The sequence below is a fragment of the Bos mutus genome, chromosome 23 (genome assembly GCF_027580195.1).
Source record: "Bos mutus isolate GX-2022 chromosome 23, NWIPB_WYAK_1.1, whole genome shotgun sequence".
Taxonomy (NCBI): Eukaryota; Metazoa; Chordata; class Mammalia; order Artiodactyla; family Bovidae; genus Bos; species Bos mutus.
The window spans coordinates 22,584,780-22,604,161 of record NC_091639.1 but is presented as its reverse complement, the minus strand read 5'-3'; the positions used below and the strand labels follow the sequence as shown (position 1 = coordinate 22,604,161).

General features: G+C 46.6%; 2 protein-coding genes across 4 annotated transcripts in view; both read right to left on the bottom strand.

Moving 5' to 3' along the window:
* Positions 1 to 4,974: 4,974 nt before the first annotated feature.
* LOC102268170 (BOLA class I histocompatibility antigen, alpha chain BL3-6) lies at positions 4,975 to 10,530 on the bottom strand. 3 transcript variants are annotated; one of them, XM_070360908.1, is made up of 8 exons: positions 10,375 to 10,530; positions 9,793 to 10,062; positions 9,319 to 9,594; positions 8,142 to 8,417; positions 7,919 to 8,023; positions 7,465 to 7,497; positions 7,278 to 7,325; positions 4,975 to 5,019 (listed from the first exon to the last, which is right to left on the bottom strand). In XM_070360908.1, the coding sequence occupies exons 1-5, from the start codon at positions 10,445 to 10,447 to the stop codon at positions 7,935 to 7,937; spliced, it is 984 nt and encodes a 327-aa protein (XP_070217009.1). In that variant the 5' UTR covers positions 10,448 to 10,530; the 3' UTR covers positions 4,975 to 5,019; positions 7,278 to 7,325; positions 7,465 to 7,497; positions 7,919 to 7,934. The 3 variants fall into 3 exon arrangements, with proteins under 3 accessions (XP_070217009.1, XP_070217008.1, XP_070217010.1); XM_070360907.1 differs by lacking the exon at positions 4,975 to 5,019 and adding an exon at positions 6,076 to 7,115; XM_070360909.1 differs by lacking the exon at positions 4,975 to 5,019 and adding an exon at positions 6,076 to 7,115 and having other exon boundaries at positions 7,934 to 8,023.
* The window catches only part of LOC106701720 (BOLA class I histocompatibility antigen, alpha chain BL3-7), a 117,908-nt gene continuing 104,601 nt past the window's right edge, over positions 6,076 to 19,382 (bottom strand). Inside the window, 2 exon segments of the mRNA XM_070360905.1 lie at positions 6,076 to 7,115; positions 7,278 to 7,325. Coding sequence (XP_070217006.1) covers positions 7,111 to 7,115; positions 7,278 to 7,325 — 53 coding nt within the window. The 3' untranslated portion in view covers positions 6,076 to 7,110.

The following is a 19,382-nucleotide window of genomic DNA, read 5'->3' as shown; positions in this document are numbered from 1 at the left end:
GGGAAACAGTATCAGACTTTATATTTTGGGGCTCCAAAATCACTGCAGATGGTGATTGCAGCCATGAAATTAAAAGATGCTTAGTCCTTGGAATGGAGAAGGCAATGGCACCCCACTCCATTACTCTTGCCTGGAAAATCCCATGGATGGAGGAGCCTGGTAGGCTGCAGTCCATGGGTCGCTAAGAGTTGGACATGAGTGATCGACTTCACTTTCACTTTTCACTTTCATGCATTGGAGAAGGAAATGGCAACCCACTCCAGTGTTCTTGCCTGGAGAATCCCAGGGATGGGGGAGCCTGGTGGGCTGCCGTCTATGGGGTCTCACAGAGTCGGACACGAGTGAAGTGACTTAGCAGCAGCAGCACTCCTTGGAAGGAGAGTTATGACCAACCTAGACAGCATATTCAAAAGCAGAGACATTACTTTGCCAACAAAGGTCCGTCTAGTCAAGGCTATGGTTTTTCCAGTGGTCATGTATGGATGTGAGAGTTGGACTCTGAAGAAAGCTGAGCGCCGAAGAATTGATGCTTTTGAACTGTGGTGTTGGAGAAGACTCTTTCGAGTCCCTTGGACTGCAAGAGGATCCAACCAGTCCATTCTAAAGTAGATCAGTCCTGGGTGTTTTTGGAAGGACTGATGCTAAAGCTGAATCTCCAATACTTTGGCCACCACATGCGAAGAGTTGACTCACTGGAAAAGACCCTGATGCTGGGAGGGATTGGGGCAGGAGGAGAAGGGGATGACAGAGGATAAGATGGCTGGATGGCATCACCGACTCGATGGACATGAGTTTGAGTAAACTCCAGGAGTCAGTGATGGACAGGGAGGCCTGGAGTGCTGGGATTCATGGGGTTGCAAGTGTCGGACATGACTGAGTGACTCAACTGAACTGAACTTTGCACATAGGCCTTCCCTGATAGCTCAGTTGGTAAAGAATCCACCTGCAATGCAGGAGACCCCCATTTGATTCCTGGGTCAGGAAGATCTCCTGGAGAAGGGATATGCTACCCATGCCAGTATTCTTGGGCTTCCCTTGTGGCTCAGCTGGTAAAGAATCTGCCTGCAATGTGGAAGACCTTGGTTTGATTCTTGGGTTGGGAAGATCCCCTGGAGAAGGGAAAGGCTACCCACTCCTGTATTCTGGCCTAGAGAATTCCATGGACAGTCCATGGGGTTGCAAAGAGTCAGCCACGACTGAGCCACTTTCACTATTCACTCTGCATAGAAGTTAAAAAAGCAGGGTGACAATATATAGCCTTGATATTCTCCTTTCCCATTTTGGAACCAGTCTGTTGTTCAATGTCGGGTTCTGACTGTTGCCCCTTGACCTGCATACAGGTTTCTCAGAAGGCAGGTAAGATGTTCTGTTATTCCCATCTCTTGAAGAATTTTCCACAGTTCATTTTGATCCACACAGTCAAAGGCTTTGGCATAGTCAATAAAGCCGAAGTAGATGTTTTTCTGGAACTTTCTTGTTTTTTCTGTGATCCAGTGGATGTTGGCACTTTAATCTCTGGTTCCTCTGACTTTTCTAAATCCAGCTTGTACATCTGGAAGTTCTAGTTCACATACTGTTGAAACCTAGGTTGGAGAATTTTGAGTGTTACTTTGCTAGCATGTGAGATGAGGGTTACTGTGCAGTAGTTTGAACGTTCTTTGAATTGCCTAAGTTACAAAAGCTAATATGCAATAAAATGTCAGTATATATGTATGGGTCCCATGAAGACTTATAGATCTTCTTTTTTAAGCCTGGAATGAGACAATGGCAGCTGGAGGACATTTTGAGTAATCATTTCATCATTCCAAAGTGCACTCCACTTATCTGAGTGTATAAACTAGAGTAGACAGAAACTGGCCCTCATAATGCAAGGTCACAGAAGAAGTTGAAAGACATCATTGATTCATTCATCCAACCTGACTGGTTACAAAGTAGCAGACCAAGTTCTGATCTAGATCACTGCTCAAAAAGATTGAAATTTGTCATTCTTTTCCCCTCCCTCACTCTCCTTCTCCAACCCCAGAATGTGTACCATCTTCCCAAATAAGGGGAATTTCACACTTGATGATCTTGGTGGAAGGCAGACAGCTTCCTCCATTAGACAGAAAACCTTGCTTCCTAAATATTCCTGCAGGTAGAAAGAGGCTGAGCTTCACCAGGCAGGTTACCACATGCTGGACTCTTCCTTAGGACATGGTGCCACAGAGAGACTGGAACTGCACTGAATACTTTAGGCACATATGGCACACGGGGAAGGGGTGGCAGTGTGCCGTCCAGCTGTCAGGAGCAGCAGAGAGCAGGTCTACCACAGGGTCCGTTGTCCAGCATCAGGGCTGACAGTGCTGTGAACAGGGATATCTGTGCTCACCTGCAGGGGAAGGGGTTCCTGGGTGGGCCCTGACCAGGTTGGGGTTGAGGATTCTGTTCCTGGCTGGGGCCTCAGGGCTGTTCAGTGGTTTTCCCTGAAATAAACTCAAAACCACAAGTGTGCCTCTCTCTGTTTCATTTAGAACAATTTGAAAAATTTTTTTCTACCCAGAACTACCTAAGAATACCATGCAGGGAAGACTCAGAGAGCAAGCATTCAGAGACTTTTCCTTCTGCTTTATTATGATTGATATACAATATTGAGTCAGTTTATGGTGTACAATTGTTGATTTGATACACTTCCGTACTGCAAAATAATCACCACCATAGCTTTATCTGACAACTGAATCATGTCCCATAATTACCTCTTTTGCATGTGTGGAGAAAATTTAGATCTACTCTCTTAGCAACTCAGAGACTCTCTTTATGGTGAGCTGATAATCACTTCCTAAATTTTCAGCCTGGTGATAGCACACGGCAGAAAAAACATGTAACTCGCACCAAATGTTTTGTCTTTTTCCTCTCAGGAAAAAAAAACATTTAAATGTGTGTTTAAGACCCCTCCCCACCTTAATCATTCTCTGATCTTTAACATCAGTGGATCCCAGTCTGCTCAGGACTGCTTGTAGAGATTGTTACAAAATGCTCAGGACTCTTCTCAGATCCACCATCTAGAGTGTAGGGCTCAGAGTCCAGGAGTCTATTATGAACGAGCCTACAGGGAGGCTGGTGCACAGCCAGGTGGGAATCCAGATCTGTGTTCCTGCTATGAAATGTGTGATCTGAAGATCAGCACCAACTGTGTTATAAGTCTATTCCAGACCTTTTGTCTCTAAGAGGAATGCAGGTGAAGGACATTCCATCATGTCCTTCAGGACCCCTTTCCATGTGCCATCTAAATGTCAGAATGGTGCCGTCTGCTCAGGTGTGTGGTCTGATCAGTTCCCATAGTGCAAAGGGAATTCAGGATTCAGTCCTTGTTCCTCTGCTTCTATAGCCAATTCTCCCCTCATCTGTGATCTCATCTATTCTCAAGGCTTTAAATATCATTTATATGGTGTGACCACTTCCATCTATTTCTCCAGTCAAGTGATCTCAACTAAACCCTAGACTAGTAACCCAATTCAGTTTGCCATTTCCTAAACTAAATGCTGATGATGCCTCCTCAACATGCTCCTTCCAGAGTCCTTTCATTTCCACAGTAGGTGCCCCACATGCTTACTTGCAAATCTCAAATTTTGCAGTCCTCCTTCACTCTTTCTCATAACTGAGATTTAATCCTCTAGGATGTGTTGTAAAATACATTTTCAGAATAAATCAAGAATCCACTCACTCACCACTATCTTCCCTGCTCACACCCCAGACAAGCAGCAGCCTCCCCAGCCTGGACCCTGTGCTGTTTCCCTCAGGCTCCTCTGCTCCTCCCTCGCCCTTCACCTCCTGCCTCTGCACAGCAGCCTGGCTGACCCTTCCAGAGAGCAGTCACAGCAGGTCCTCCTCTGTTTGTATCATCCTATGACCTCACAGCTTACTGAGATAAAATCAACCCCCTCTAACATCCTGGAGGCCCACAGGATCTGGCCGGACATGGGATCTCATCACAATTCCTTTTCCTTCAGCCCCAGCTGCCTCCTGGCTCTCCCTTGAACACAGAACCCTCGTGCATTTGCCCTGGAGGCTCCTCTGCCTGGAGAGAACCTCCCCTAGACCTCCTTGTGGACAATCCTTCATGTTCTCCACATCTTTACTCAAAGGTCACCTTTTCAGTGAGGCCCCTGTGCACCCTAGTAACACAGCCACCTTCCCTGTCCCCACACACTCACATTCTGGGTCACCTCCCTCAGAGCACTTACCAACCTGTAAGGGAAACACTCCCTCACTTACTAGGCTCATAGTCATGCTCTGCCCCTTCCCCCTAGAACACTGCACATGGCACACAGGGTTTGTCTGGTGTTAGTTCACTGAGTTCTCCTAGATACAAAATAGTGTGTCATGTCTCCGTCAAACAACAAATATCAATTCAATGAATGGTAATTAAGAGCTTCCCTATTCCAGAGATAGTGTCTTAATTAATGTGACCTCAGGCCACATGCTGTCTCGTGGCAGTTACAGCACAACATCCATTTGTACTGACCTCAATGCCGCCTGTATTTTACTCACAAAGGCTGATCTCCCTTCCCTCCCACACCAATTAGCCTGCACACCACACACAAGGCTCTTTATCTCTTCAGAAAGGAAGATCCTTCACTTCCGGCTCCTATATTCAACCTGCTGTGATTTTATTAGACTCTGCTTTTTTCAACCCATGAGTAGAGACGGGAGCCAACAGTAGCTTTAGAAGATGTAAAGGCAGAAGAGGGGGCAGAGTGCAGAGAAGAAACCCAGCAAGAATTAAGTCAAGATATGAAACTATTGGGTCCCTCCTCTTTGCAACTTCCAGCATGTGGTTCCTTTATAAGATGGAGAAAAGTTGGAAAGAAGAATCAGCAAAATCTCTAGGAGGGCAAGAGCTGGATGGCTCTGAAATTTCTCTCTTGACACCACTGAGATCCTGTGTTCATGGATCCCTTGACTTGTGGGGATGATGACAGGCAATGTGACCCCTGATGCTGTCAGAGATGGGGTCACCCAGAGAAGAATGAGACCAGGACTCTACAAATGAAAAAGAACAGTCATTACACCAACAACAATAATAGCAATAACTAAATAAGCAAAATATAAACACATTAAAAAAATGGTAGGAGCTAAGGATTGGACCAAGGCCTGAGCCTAGGCTAACCATTTAAGAAATGCACCCTGCCCATGGTGCTGGAGATACAAGACCCAGGTGACTTCTGAGTCCATAATTGCTGGTCCTTGGTGGGACAAGGATTTACTGAAGGGACAAGGACAACGGAATGGAGAAGAGTAACCAGTCCAGGAGGGACCATGGGCAGTGCATGCATGCCCAGCAGGCACTGATCACTGACTGGGCACAGGCCCTGTCCACACTCAACTCCTCACACCCTCTGCCTGTCCCTCCTGCAGCTGACTCAGCACAGCAAACCTGTGGATGGAGCTGGAAGTTTATTGGTGTTTCAATTTATTTCCTCTTTCAAACTTTAGGAATCCTCACCTTTATTATCCAATCCCCCTTTGTGGAACCAATTAGAAAAGACAAATTCATATATACAGAATTTATTATCAATAAGGAAATAAGACATCATTACTCAGTGCATATGAAGCAAACACAGCAGTGGAGACGGCCCAGCCCTGTCTCTGCTGGAACAGGACAGTGGACAGGGAAAAGAACATCAGGGTGGTGGGGAGGGGGCACGGTGGGCAGGGGTGACCAGTCTCCCCAACTCCTCACTGTTGGGGTCCTCCCCAGCAGGATCTAGGGATATCCTCAGGATGGACGGCGTCGGCGAGAGAGAAAGTAAAAGGAGAGAAAAAGAGGCTGATATTTTTTGGTTTACACGGAAAGCCAATAAAGCCCCTGACACGGGACTTGTTTTGTTTATGGAGGCCACAGGTGCCCTCTCGATGGAGCAAAGACGCAGAGTGCCTTTTTTTTGGAGTGGAGATGCAGAGCGCCTTTTTGATTGGGTCTTAGAAGCCCGGGCAAAAAAGTGAACTCAGAGAGCCTCTGTGTTCCAGGGAATCAGCTTGAAAAAAAGAGAGAGAGAAAGAGACAGAGAAAGAAAGAATGACACGGGGAGACCCAGCTTAGGTGGAACGGGTCCGTGGCTTTATTTTTAAAAGGGGCTTTGATACCCTGAGTTATACATTTTTAGAAGTGAAAGATACAAAGTCATGTAGAGTCAGTTTAACATTACATCAGTTTTACCTTTATCAAAACCAGGACATTTTTTGTACAGCTTTTTATAAACAAGGGTCTTATGTTACGTACATCATCTTTTGGCCCTGTGGCCTGTTAACATTTTGTAACTTTTTTTTGATAAAGGTTGGTCAACCAGAAAACCTGTTTTTTCTTTATCTTTTTAGTCTGTAGTCTCCCTCAGGAAACAGAGCTACATTTTTATGGAGCAAAGGTGTAGTGGGTTACAACAAAGAAAGAATTTATTAACTCAAGGGTCTTATGTTGCTAATGCCAAGGCTACTACCTATTTTTCTTGCATACCAACTGTACTAGCTAATGCACTCCCAGGCGCACACTGGGTAAAGGACAAGGAAACTCAGTAGCAAACACTGGCTCAACAATGCAGTATTATTCTAATAAAGCTTTTTTATCGCTTGAAGGTTATGCTTGGGGTGTTGTGAACAATCATGTGCGTTAATTGCAAGAGTGTGGATAAACCTGCCAAGCAAGCTAAAATAGTAACAGAGGGGTTAAAATTAAAAGGGTTAAAATTAAAATGCTCCTTTCAAGCCCAAGAGACTTATTAACTAGAGCCTTAAGTTGATTTTCTTCAAAAAAAGGTAGTCAAAAATAGCCCCCTGTTAATGTCAAAAAAGTTAATAAAAAAACACAATATAATAAACAGTAGACAGACAGACTTTGTTTTCCGGGTTGATGTTCGAGCAGGTCCAGGGAGTCCCTTGAGTCCTGATCCACTTTGCCTGTCAGGTCTCCTCCACATGACCTTGTCATGGGTGGGATCTCCTGTGCTGGCTCCCGGCACCTCACGTTATGCTAATAGGAGCACAGACACATTCGGATGCAGCTGCAGAAAAGGGGTCCGGAGATCTGACATCACAAAGCGGGACTGAGCATCACTCAGTCCCCACAAGGCAGCTGTCTCACACTGTGAGAGAAAAGAATCAGGAACCAGTTCAGGCGGTCATGTAAGGGCTGACATTCTCCACAGCCCCCCACATGCTCACATGTCCCACTCAGAGACCCCCGCCACCCAGTGTGTCCCCTCTGCCCCAACTACTCTCCCAATCTAGACACCCCAGTGTCTCACCTTTAGGAACCGTGAGAGACACATCAGAGCCCTGGGCACTGTCACTGCCTGGGGGAGAACAAGACCAGGATGTGGTCAGAACCCACAGGAGAGAAACTAGAGAAGGCACTTTGAGGAGGGTGAGCCCCCCATGGCCTCCTGTCTGCACCCTCACAAGGGTCGCAGGAATCACCCCCTCCATACTTACTTGAAGCCTGGGTGTAGATCCGTCCTTTTTCACCTGTGAGAAGAAAATATCACGTGAGAGGCCAGGGAGAAGGCTGAGTCATGAGATCCTAGAGGAACATCTAGTCCTGGACCTCAGAGAACTTTCTGGAACTGTGGTCAAAACTCATGCCAGGATCAGGAACACAGAGAAGGGAGACGTGTAAGGACGGGGCCACCTGCCCTCCTGGAGGTCCTCAGCAAGGACCTCCCTCTGACCTTCAAGTGCTGGAAACCTGGTCCCCAACTGGAATTAGGAAGGTGAAAAATTTCTCTTTCATTTTCACACGTGTTTTAGAAAAGGAAAATATTAGCATCAGCTCCAGACACCACATGTGTGTGGAGGGTACTTTCCAGTAACCAGCCAGGTAAACTTCTACCTGGGCTGAAACCCCCAGTGAGACAAGAAAACTCAGGTCCCTCCCTGTCTTCCCTACCTGAGCGTTTCTTACTTCAGATCACAGCTCCAGCCACCACAGCCACCACGAGGAGAACCAGGACAAGAGTGATGCCCATGATGGGGACAGAGGGCTGAGGAGGTTCTGTGGAGGCAAGGGAAGAGGCCCTGACCTCAGGCTTGAGCCCTGACCTTGCTGAACTGAGTCCTGAAGGGCTCCTGCTTTATCTGAGAGGAAACTCCATTCCTACCCCCCCCTTTACCCCATCTCAGGGTGAGCGGCTCCTGAAGCTCCTCGTGCTGCACATGGCACGTGTATCTCTGCTCCTCTCCAGAAGGAACCGCCAGGGCCGCCCACTTCTGGAAGGTTCCATCCCCTGAAGGCCTGGTCTCCACAAGCTCCATGTCCTGGGTCTGGTCCTCCCCATTGTGCTGCCAGGTCAGTGAGATCTCCTCAGGGTAGAAGCCCAGGGCCCAGCACCTCAGGGTGACCTCACGGTCAGAGATGGGGTGATGGGTCACATGTGCCTTTGGAGGGTCTGAGGAAGAATCAGAAAAGTCACAGTGTGTGTTACCTCCATGGGTCACTGAAGCAGCATCATGTGACCATCCTGAGAAAGGACAGACAGTAATTTTTTCTCCCAGCTTTAGTGAGGTATACTTAACAAAAACTACACATTTAGAGTGTACTACATGTCAGTTTGATATATATGTACACTGTGAAGGTAATTAATGTATTCATCAACTTGCCTTATGTGTGTGTCTGTTTGACAGGTGTGATGAAAATGATTAAGATCAATTTTAAAGTATACAATACAGGATTATTATTAACTATAGTCACCAGGCTGTACATCAGATCCCCAGACTTATTATGAACTTTTTTACCCTCTAAGCTATGGAACATTGAAGACCATATTTTTGAAAAAAGCAGCACAAGAGCTAGATAAATTCCTCAAATCAGAAATCAGGGATGATCTATATTAGTCCTTGGACATTTCTAGAATAAGAGACTAGGATAGGTGCTCTAAAAATGTGAGGGGGAGAATACAGACTAAAGGTCCTGATTCTGGTGGAGGCTGAATGACTCAGAAAAGCTGGAGTCAGGCCTCCTAAGATGCTCTCAGGGTGAGAACAGGCCTTGAGAGAGAAAGTCATGGATCACAAGATGGTGGCCAGGGTTACAGGGCACCGCTGACCAGCTATTTCAGGGATGGTTTGTTTCCTGCTTCTTCGTCAAAGACACTGGATTCCTTAATTGTCCTTCAGAGAAGTGGGGCCACTGGTGACTGTCTTGTACAGAATATGAAAACCCGGGCGGATTTCCTCCCTCTCCTGACAAGAACCTGGGGCGCTGTTTCCACAGGGACCCCATTTTCCTCTCCTCGTGGGAAGCCAGCTCCGGCCCGAGGGGAGATCAGGGCGGCCCCGCGCCCCTCGTACCTGCGCGCAGCAGCGCGTCCTTCCCGTTCTCCAGGTGTCTGCGGAGCCACTCCACGCACTCGCCCTCCAGGTAGTTCCTGAATCTCTCCGCCTCACCTGCCGCCTCCCACTTGCGCTTGGTGATCTGAGCCGCTGTGTCCGCCGCGGTCCAGGAGCGCAGGTCCTCGTTCAGGGCGAGGTAATCTTTGCCGTCATAGGCGAGCTGATTATACCCGCGGAGGAGGCGCCCGTCCGACCCCACGCCGCAGCCGTGCATCCACTGGATGGTGTGAGACCCTGACCCACCCCGACCACCCGCGGTGATTAAACCCAAACTGAAAATGAAACCGGGTCAAGTCCCCACCGGCTTCTCCAGGCAGGGGGCCGGGCGTGTTCTACAATGTTGGGGTGACCCTCGGACTCGCCGACTCGGGGGGACCCGGACCGGTCCCTGGGGATGGGGGTCGTGACCCGGACCCTGGCCGCGTCGCTCACCGGCCTCGCTCTGGTTGTAGTAGCCGAGTAGGGTGTTCAGGTTTGCTCGGAAAGTCTGTGTGTTTTCCTTTTGTATCCGCGTCTCTTGATCCCAATACTCCGGCCCCTCATCCTCCACCCACCGCGCCCGCGGCTCCATCCTCGGATCTGGACGGTCGCTGTCGAACCGCACGAACTGCGTGTCGTCCACGTAGCCGACGGCGATGAAGCGGGGCTCCCCGAGGCCGGGCCGGGACACGGCGGTGAGGAAATACCTCATGGAGTGAGGGCCTGAGAGCGGGGAGGGGTGAGACGGCCCGACCTCCCCGCGGCGCGCGTCCCGGGTCCGAGGTGATGGGACAGGGAGGGCGGAAGGGTCGTAGGGTCAATGAGATGGAAGAGGTCGAAGACCGGCCCGAACTTTGGAGGGGGAAGAAAAGAGGGGTCGGGATGCAACGGAGGGACAGGACGGGACCCGGGGAGGGGGCGGGTCTGGGCAGAGCAGTCGGGGTCGCTCGTTCCCTGGGGTCTTGCCCACCAGACTCCCGGAAGATCCCCTCGCCTCTCCCCGCAGAGGTCGTTCCCTCCCGACCCCGCACTCACCCGCCCGTGTGTCTCGGGGGACCAGGACCCCCAAGAGGAGCAGGAGGAGGGTTCGCGGCCCCATGACGCACATCCTCTGGGTCTGGGAAGAAGCAGAGTCCGGGCGGGTCGGTGGAGACTTTGTAACCGGGATCCGCGGAGAGGCTGATTGGTTTTTCTAGAAACCGAACACCCAGTGGCAGTGAGAACTGGAGCGGCGTCACGAGTGTCCAAGCAGGAGGGCTCGACACAGGTTGTGAGAGAGAAAGTGAAACTCGGGGAGAAGGGGAATCCCTAACATGGAGCGTCCCAGCCCCAGACACCGCCCTTGACCCTGAGATCCGGAGAGGCTCTCCTTCCAGGGACCTGGGACTTTGCCCTGATACCTCCCTTCCTGCTAGGTAGGATGTTCAAACTACCGCACAAATTGCACTCATCTCACAGGCTAGCAAAGTAATGCTCAAAATTCTCCAAACCAGGCTTCAACAGTACGTGAATCGTGAACTTTCAGATGTTCAAGCTGGATTTAGAAAAGCCAGAGGAGCCAGAGATCAAATTACCAGCCTGCGCTGGATCATCGAAAAAGCAAGAGAGTTCCAGAAAAACATCTACTTCTGTTTTAAACTGTGGAAAATTCTTCAAGAGATGGGAATAGCAGACCACCTGACCTGCCTCCTGAGAAATCTCTATGCAGGGCAAGAAACAACAGTTACAACCGGACATGAAGCAACAGACTGGTTCCAAATTGGGAAAGGAGTGCATCAGGGATGTTTATTGTCACCCTGCTTATTTAATTCATATGAAGAGTACATCATCGGAGAAGGCAATGGCACCCCACTCTGGTACTCTTGCCTGGAAAATCCCATGGACGGAGGAGCCTGGTAGGCTGCAGTCCATGGGGTTTAAGAGTCACTGGACATGGAACAACAGACTGGTTCACAAATACATGGGAAAGGAAATGGCAACCCACTCCAGTGTTCTTATATGGAGAACCCAGGGACAGGGAGCCTTTGGGCTGCACATGCACAGAGTCGGACATGACTGCGAAATGCAGCAGCAGCAGCAGCAGCAGCAGCAGCAGTGTACATCATGCAAAATTTGGGCTGGATAAAGCACAAGCTGGAATCAAGATTGCCAGGAGAAATTTCGATAACCTCAGATATGCAGATGACACCATCCTTAGGGCAGAAAGTGAAGAAACTAAAGAGCCTCTTGATGAAAGTGAAAGAGGAGAGTGAAAATGTTGGCTTAAAACTTAACATTCAGAAAACTAAGATCAGGGCATCTGGTCCCATAACTTCCTGGCAAATAGATGGGGAAACAATGGAAACAGTGAGAGTTTATTTTGGGGGGCTCCAAAATCACTGCAGATGGTGACTGCAGCCATGAAATTAAAAGATGTTTACTCCTTGGAAGAAAATCTATGATCAACCTAGACAGCATATTGAAAAGAGACATTACTTTGCTAACAAAGGTCCGTTTAGTCAAAGCTATGACTTTTCCAGTAGTCATGTATGGATGTCAGAGTTGGACTACAAAGAAACCTGAGTGCCGAAGAACCGATGCTTTTGAAGTGTGGTGTTGGAAAAGACTCTTGAGAGTCCCTTGGACTGCAAGGAGAACAGTCAATCTTAAAGGAAATCAGTCCTGAATATTCATTGGAAGGACTGAAGCTGAAGCTCCAATACTTTTGCCACCAGATGTGAAGTACTGATTTATCAGAAAAGACCCTGGGCAAAAGATTGAAGGCAAGCGGAGAAGGGGATGACAGAGGATGAGATGGTTAGAGGGCATCACTGACTCAATGGACATAAGTTTGAGCAAGTTTCAGGAGATGGTGATGTATAGGGAAGCCTGGCGTGTTGCGGTCCATGGGGTCACAAAGAGTTAGAGTCAACTGAGCGCCTGAACTGAACTCCCTTCCTGCACCAAGAACTCTTTGTCCCACCGTCTCCCCGAGTCCAAGTTCTGGGGCTGTTTGTGATTTTGATTAAAATATCTACACAATCTTACAAATTAGTGAGGACCCCAAGGATAGTATTATGTGACCACTTCTATGCATATTTTCCATACTACGAATAATAAACCTTAAAGATTTTTGTTAGTTTATTTAGAATAATATTAATATGAATAACTATTTCCCAAAATAAACAGGGTAGTGAGAAGCATGGAGCTTTTTACATTTTTTCCAAGTCTCTTTCTTGTCTCTTTCGCTAGAAAACCACTGGGTTTTCAGGTTTGCATCTGCATTGAGTTTGTTATTTTGATTGAAGTGTATGAAAGTGAAAAAGCTCACACATACTTAGGAGAAGTATATTTTAATAATCTTTTCAGATAATTGTGGATGTTCATCTTGGATACAAACTAAAACTATACAAATTGTAGTTTCTCAAAGGTTTTTTCCACAGTGGACCTGAAACAATATCATTGACTATTTTCTATTCTGTTACATTAAAATCCATAAGCCTATTTTGCACATTGAACATCTCTTGTACTAATATAAGATTTTTACAAAGTAATACATTGTTTCACTAAATTATACAGATCTTTCTGCTCATTCATTCTTTCAATAACAGTTGTTTTCCATGAAAAAGAGGGTATTCAGATCACAGTTTTTCTTGGGCCATAGGACTTTGAAATGTAGTAGAAATAACATTGTGTACTTTCCATGTCATCACAGAAGATACTTTTAAAATGTGTATTTAAGACTGATGATTACAAAACAAGCATTTTTTTTAGTTTATTTTTAAAATTTTATTTTATTGAAGGATATTTGATTTATAATGTTAATTTGTGCTGTACAGCAAAGTGATTCACTTATACATGTGTATAGATATATTCTTTTTTAATATTTTTTCCATTTTGATTTATTAAGGACAGATAAGAATTTTTAATGTGTCATTCTGGATGTTTTAAAGCAAACCTGATTATTAGTTTTCTTTTTTCTGCAAGAAAGTTTTGAGGAAATAATTACTAGTGAAGTTTGCTACCAAAAGATCCATTACTGCTGGTTATACATCAAAGCAAATGTCAACATAGTGAGAAGTCAGATAATCTCTGAGTGATGCTATGAAAGTAGCTTTCACCTCAGGGATCTCATGAAAGGGTCTCAGTGACATCAAGGATTCCACAGACCACACTCTGAGAACTGCTGTTCTGAAGGAACCAGGGCGTCTCTCAACTGATCCCTGCCTTTGCCTCCTCTTCATTTTGGAAAATGGTTTTTCCTGAGCTGGACTCCCTGCCTCCCCAAACTTAACTGAGGGCCCTGCCCCTGGGGTGCTCTAGAAGAGAACTCACCCCTTAGAAAGTGATGCCAGAGAGTGTCCTCAATCTGGGAAGGAAGGTGGGGGGACAGGTGTTTCCCCTTAGGAACTGGGAACAGTTTGTACCTGAAGGTGCCAGACCCACTCATAACCTAGTTTGATTTTGTTACACACCAGGTTAATATGTATTCATATCCCAGACAGAAATCTGATGTAGTGTCTAAAAAAAATAATATTGGCCCTTTCATCTCACGTGGTCTAATGCACCTGACTCGAGGCCCACAAATCATGAAGAGCCATCTATTCCAACAGAACATCCTGTGCTGAAAGAATTGTTCTATGTCTGTGCTGTCCAGTCAGGTAGCCAGTAGCTACATGAGGCTATTTAGCACCTTAAAGTGACTGTTGTGCTGAGCACTTTTATTTAATTTAAATAGCAATATGTGGCTACTAGCTAGCATATTGGTCAGTGCATATGTAGAATGTTGTTAATTAATCTCCTGTCTCTTTCCCCTAAAAGATACTGTGTGACTCATAGGTTGATGCACGTTAAAATAATCTTAATATTGAAGTCATGGATTTGTCTGTGCAGGTCTTAGATATATCTTTAAAATACAGCATGCTCTGAAAGTTTCTTTAATGTGTATTTTAACAGACAGAGTGTTCAGACATTAGCCAAACCATGGTTTATCACCTTAAGGTTGTAAGTGTTCAAAACTGCTCATCACTATATATAATCCTTGATCTCTTGGTGTTTTCCTTAACCTGGTAAACATAAGGAGACACAGAAGTCTTCATGTAGCCCAAAAGAAAGTGTTTATTGAACACAGCAGATATCAATACTTTGTAAGACTTGTACATACTTAAGTTGTAAAGCAGAACATTAGAATTCACCACCTTATTACTTTTTACTTACTGCTCCTGCTATAGTTTCTTCCCAAATTCCATCAGTTCTGTTTCCCTTCACCCTTGGACCCCTCTCTCCTAGACAAAAATATACATGAATTTTTTACACTTGTGGAATGAAGAGTTTTATGACCCAAAGATTAAAAGCCATCAAAACAGAAAAATGTTTCCTATGTCAATCAGACACTCACAGGATACAAACATATGCCCCTATTCCAATGGAGATACATAAAAGTTTTTGGCAAACAGGTAACATGTCTCAATGTTCTTCAGCCAAAGACCATCAGAAGCAAATCTGTGGGCAATCAAGTTGGATTTATACTGGATACAGCGAGGGAGATTACACAGTATCAGGGATGATAGGTAGTGTCCTTGTAAGGTGTTAGAACATATACAGCCAGGAGTCCCCAAACTCTGAGCTTGGCCTGGTACCTCCTGTCAGATCAGTGCCAACATTAGATTAGAAATAAAGTGTACAAAAAATATACTGTGCTTGAATCATGCTGAAACCATTCCTCCCATCCCTGGTCCATGGAAAAATTGTCTTCCATGAAATCAGTTCCTGGTGCCAAAAAGTTGAGGACCGCTGATATAGAGGATGTGGGCTTTGATTTTGAGAAGCATCTATGCGAGACTGGCTCACTCTAGATTGGGTGTGGTCAGGAAGTGGGGATAATTCTATGCCTGGGCACCTCAGTGAGCCTCTGCTATAGGGAGGGCAGACTAGAGCGAGGATACAGCTGTGACTGGGAGGAAGCAGTGGTCTCTGGATCAGCACAGGGAGAGGTTTGGTCCACGGTGAGGGGCACCGTGCTGCCTGGTTGGTCTGAGCTTGTACAGAATGCTGTCGTGTTCTTGTTTTGTCTCTCTGTGTCATGCACTCAGATGTCCTTGTCTGATGCTGATCTTCTGTGAGATGACTTATGTCCAACAGGAGAACAACACAGACGCGTGGTGAGCTCCAGCCCAGCTAGAGGATCAGAATGTACATCCTAGTGTATGAGCTGAGGGTGATCTGTCAAGTGTTTACAAATGTAAGGGATTTTCATGTAATTATTGAAAGCATTATTTACCAGCACACAAGAGAATTGAAAAGATACTCAAGCATATACAAAAATAAATAATCCATGTTCTTCCCCTCATTCCCCATTCACTCAAGTCCTCTACTCAGAAACAAGTGCAGTTAGAAATTTCTCATTTTTCTTTCCAGAAAAGTATACTGTTCATTAATGAATACTGTTAGATCAGTAGAAGAGGTCAGGCCACAGCCTGGGAGAAATTATTGTCAATTCACATATCTGATAAAGGACGTGTTTTAGAATATACATAGAAGTCTTCAACTCAACAAAATGAAAATAACTATTTAAAAATAAAGTTGAACAGACACCTCTTCTAGAAGATATAACAATGGAAATGTATATGAAAAGATGCTAAACATCTTATGTTGTTAGGAAATGTAAATTACAAAGACAGTAACGTGCATCACACCTGATGGCACATCTACAGTCCAAGAACTGGTGATGCCAAGGTTGGAGCAGCAGGAGGACAGAGCAGCAGAAACCCTCACTCACTGGGGCAGGAATAGGAAGCAGCACAGCCACCAGAAATGAGAGTCAGCAGTTTCTAAGGAAGCTACCCAGAAACTCTCCATCCTGTCCACTGATGAATCTAGTATTTCTCCAACTCATTTGAAAACTTATATTTGCACACACCTGACCCTGATGCTGGGAGGGATTGGGGCAGGAGGAGAAGGTGATGACAGAGGATGAGATGGCTGGATAGCATCACCGACTCAATGCACATGAGTTTGGGTGAACTGGGGAGTTGGTGATGGACAGGGAGGCCTGGCATGCTGCGATTCATGGGGTGGCAAAGAGTCGGACACGACTGAGCGACTGAACTGAGCTGAACTGCACACCAATGTGCATATCAGAGCGCCCCTAAGTGTGGGCTGCACATAGTGACTTTCTTCTAAAGATCACAGGGTGAGGAGTGGGAAAGTAAAAATAGAAGTTCACACAGAAACCTGGGAAATGTACCTTAGCCAGGTGATGAAGTGAACTTATTAGTGATATCCCAGGGGACAGTGTGTTCCTTTGGTGACTGGAGAATGTCACTCATCTCTGTGGTCCTCTTCCCAAAACCCTTTGCCCCAGTCAAATGGAAAGATGTTCTACTACGTCTCTGAGCAGTACTCCCCGAAACATCAAAGTCATCAAGAACAAGAGAAGTCTGTGTGACTGTCTCAGTCAGAGGAGCCTGAAGGAGACACAATTCAGACTTAATATGTGTCTTTCATAGGATCCTGGATCAGGTTAAAGGAAAACTAATGAAGTCCAAATAAGTCCTGGAGTTTAGTAACACTGTATCAATATTGGTCATCAGCTGTGAGGAATGTATGATGGTGGTATAATGTCTTCACAGAGTGTGGGATATATCGTAACTCTCTACTAACTATGCTACTTGTTTGTAAATCTCAAACTATACTAAAATGAATGCACATTTTAATATCAACTAGAAACGAACAGGAAATGGAAGAAGTGATTATCAACTTTCCAGGATGTTTTCATCAATGAGCTTCTGAGAAGAGACATGGAGAGAAAAGATGGAAACCTGAGATACAGACAGGGTTCCAGCGCTCTCCTCTCCTCTAATCCTTGCTGTACCCTCGAGCCTGACCCCAGAGCGCTCAGAAAGCACCTTCTCCCCCTAACTGGACCAGGGCAGCCACCTCTGTCTGACTCAGACCACAATGCTTCCTCTGCCTTCCCTGTGCAGAACTGGAGAGGAAAGAGTGGTTATGCCCCCGTGTGGCCACAGGGCTGATGACAGGACACCTGAGCTCTCCTTTGGCCTCCTTACCAGAGACCTGCCCAGGCTCTCCTTAGGCTCCCAGCAGTGGGTGAGTGCTGTGCTCACAAGCTGGTGTCCATTCGGTGTCAAAATCAAAGTTGGAATTTCACCCAAAATACGCGCTGACATGGACATTTCTCTCCCCATTAAATAACCAAGGACTTTGGCCTCAGAGAGGATCAGATATCAAGGCCGTAATGCCAGGTCCAAGGTGGAGCCCACAAACATACAGGGTGTCCTCATGATCAAGGGATGGGACCTTGCTACTGGCTACTGCCACACTTACAGACTCTTCCTCTGGGGAATCAGCTCTGGAACCTCCATTCCTAGGATGCAGTAGGAGAGGGGAGAAAGAAGAGAGAGAGGAGATCCCAAAGTGCCTGTAAAGGTGGGGAGGCTCCTGGAGAAGTGTGGAGAGGCAGGAAACACTGACATTATGGGATGGAGGCCATGGGCGTGGGGGAGGAACCAGAGAGGAGAGGGTGGGGAGGGTCACTGAGTGGATGTGAACACAGGGAGGTGGGGTCTGAGTGGGGAGAGGCACAGGGGCTTCGGGCCTGGGTGCTGGTAGAGGCTCTGTTTTCCACCTGGATGATAAACACACAGGTGTCAGCTCTGTATTTTGGTGGTAAACTATACTTATGTTTTTGGTATTTTTCTGAAATTACATGTATCAGTTCAGTTCAGTTCAGTCACTCAGTTGTGTCTGACTCTTTGCAACCCCATGGACTGCAGCAAGCCAGGCCTCCCTGTCCATCACCAACTCTCAGAGTTTACTCAAACTCATGTCCATTGAGTAGGTGATGCCATCCAACCATCTCATCCTCTGTCGTCCCCTTCTCCTCCCACCTTAAACTTTCCCAACATCAGGGTCTTTTCAAATGAGTCAAATCTTTGCATCAGGTGGCCAATGTATTGGAGTTTCAGTTTCAGCATCATTCCTTCCAATGAATATTCAGGACTGATTTCCTTTAGGATGGACTGGTTGGATCTCCTTGCTGTCCAGGGGACTCTCAGAGTCTTTTCCAACACCACAGTTCAAAAGCATCAGTTCTTTAGCACATAGCTTTCTTTATAGTCCAGCTCTCACATCCTTCCAAGTATGCTGTGACTCAAGTACAGGTGGAAGAAGGAAAAAGAGAAAAGGAGAGAGCACAGGAGATTACAGGAATTCCTTTCTTCCAGAGAAATACCTCCACCTCAGTCCCCACTTCACACACCCCCATACATGATGCTGGGGGTGGCAGTGGGGCAGGGAGACTCAAGGAAGGGAGATCTCATCCTCAGCTCACAGTCAAGGTTACTGGGACATTGTCCATTTATTTGCTAAAACAGTGGCACCACTGTGTCAGAAAGACTGGCCCAACAGATTGGGAAAAAGATCTGCCCAGCTGGTGGCTATGAAGGTGGTTCCTGGAGATCAAAGGACAGGACCTGGAGTGGAGCCTGGAGGCCACAAGGGTGACAAGGAGATCAGGCATGAGTGGGGGCCAGGGGTCCCCCTAACATTTTCCAGAGGCAGGAAAATGACCTTCTCCCTCTCTAGACCTACACTCAAGGACACCAAGGAGGGTACCCCTCCTCTCCAGGCATCACACACCTCCCACCCTTTGAAGCCTCGAAGAGTACTCTTCTGCCCTGAGTCCTAAGAGCCCAGGACCCCAGCCTCCTGCCTCTTCATCTCCTTCGTGGAACCTTACTCTCTTCCCACACAAGGACAACAGAGATTAGCAGGGGTCTGGGGAAGTCATGGGCTGGCACGGACCCTCATCAGGGTGGGAGGTTTAGGTCACCAGAGCATAGTCCTCAGTTTTCTTCATGTTCCCAGCAGGGGCGCCACTCCTGGCACACAGGAGGTTCTCCATCAGTTCCCTGCCTCCTGGAAGCTGTTTCCCAACAACTCATTATAGACTAGGTTGCATTTACATCTCATTCCACCCTGCTGTGAATCCCTTGGTGTGTCACTCACTGAGACCCTGTAAAGAGCCTGACATCTAGTAACTA

Bases quoted from the DNA above. Each gene is read 5' to 3' on its own strand.
- LOC102268170 (XM_070360908.1), bottom strand. From the start codon at position 10,447: ATGTGCGTCATGGGGCCGCGAACCCTCCTCCTGCTCCTCTTGGGGGTC. The intron at 10,063-10,374 runs GTGAGTGCGGGG...CCCCGCTCTCAG, and splicing joins CCCCCGAGACACACGGGCGG to GCCCTCACTCCATGAGGTAT. The intron at 8,024-8,141 runs GTAAAGGGGGGG...TTGCCTCCACAG, and splicing joins GCCGCTCACCCTGAGATGGG to AACCTCCTCAGCCCTCTGTC.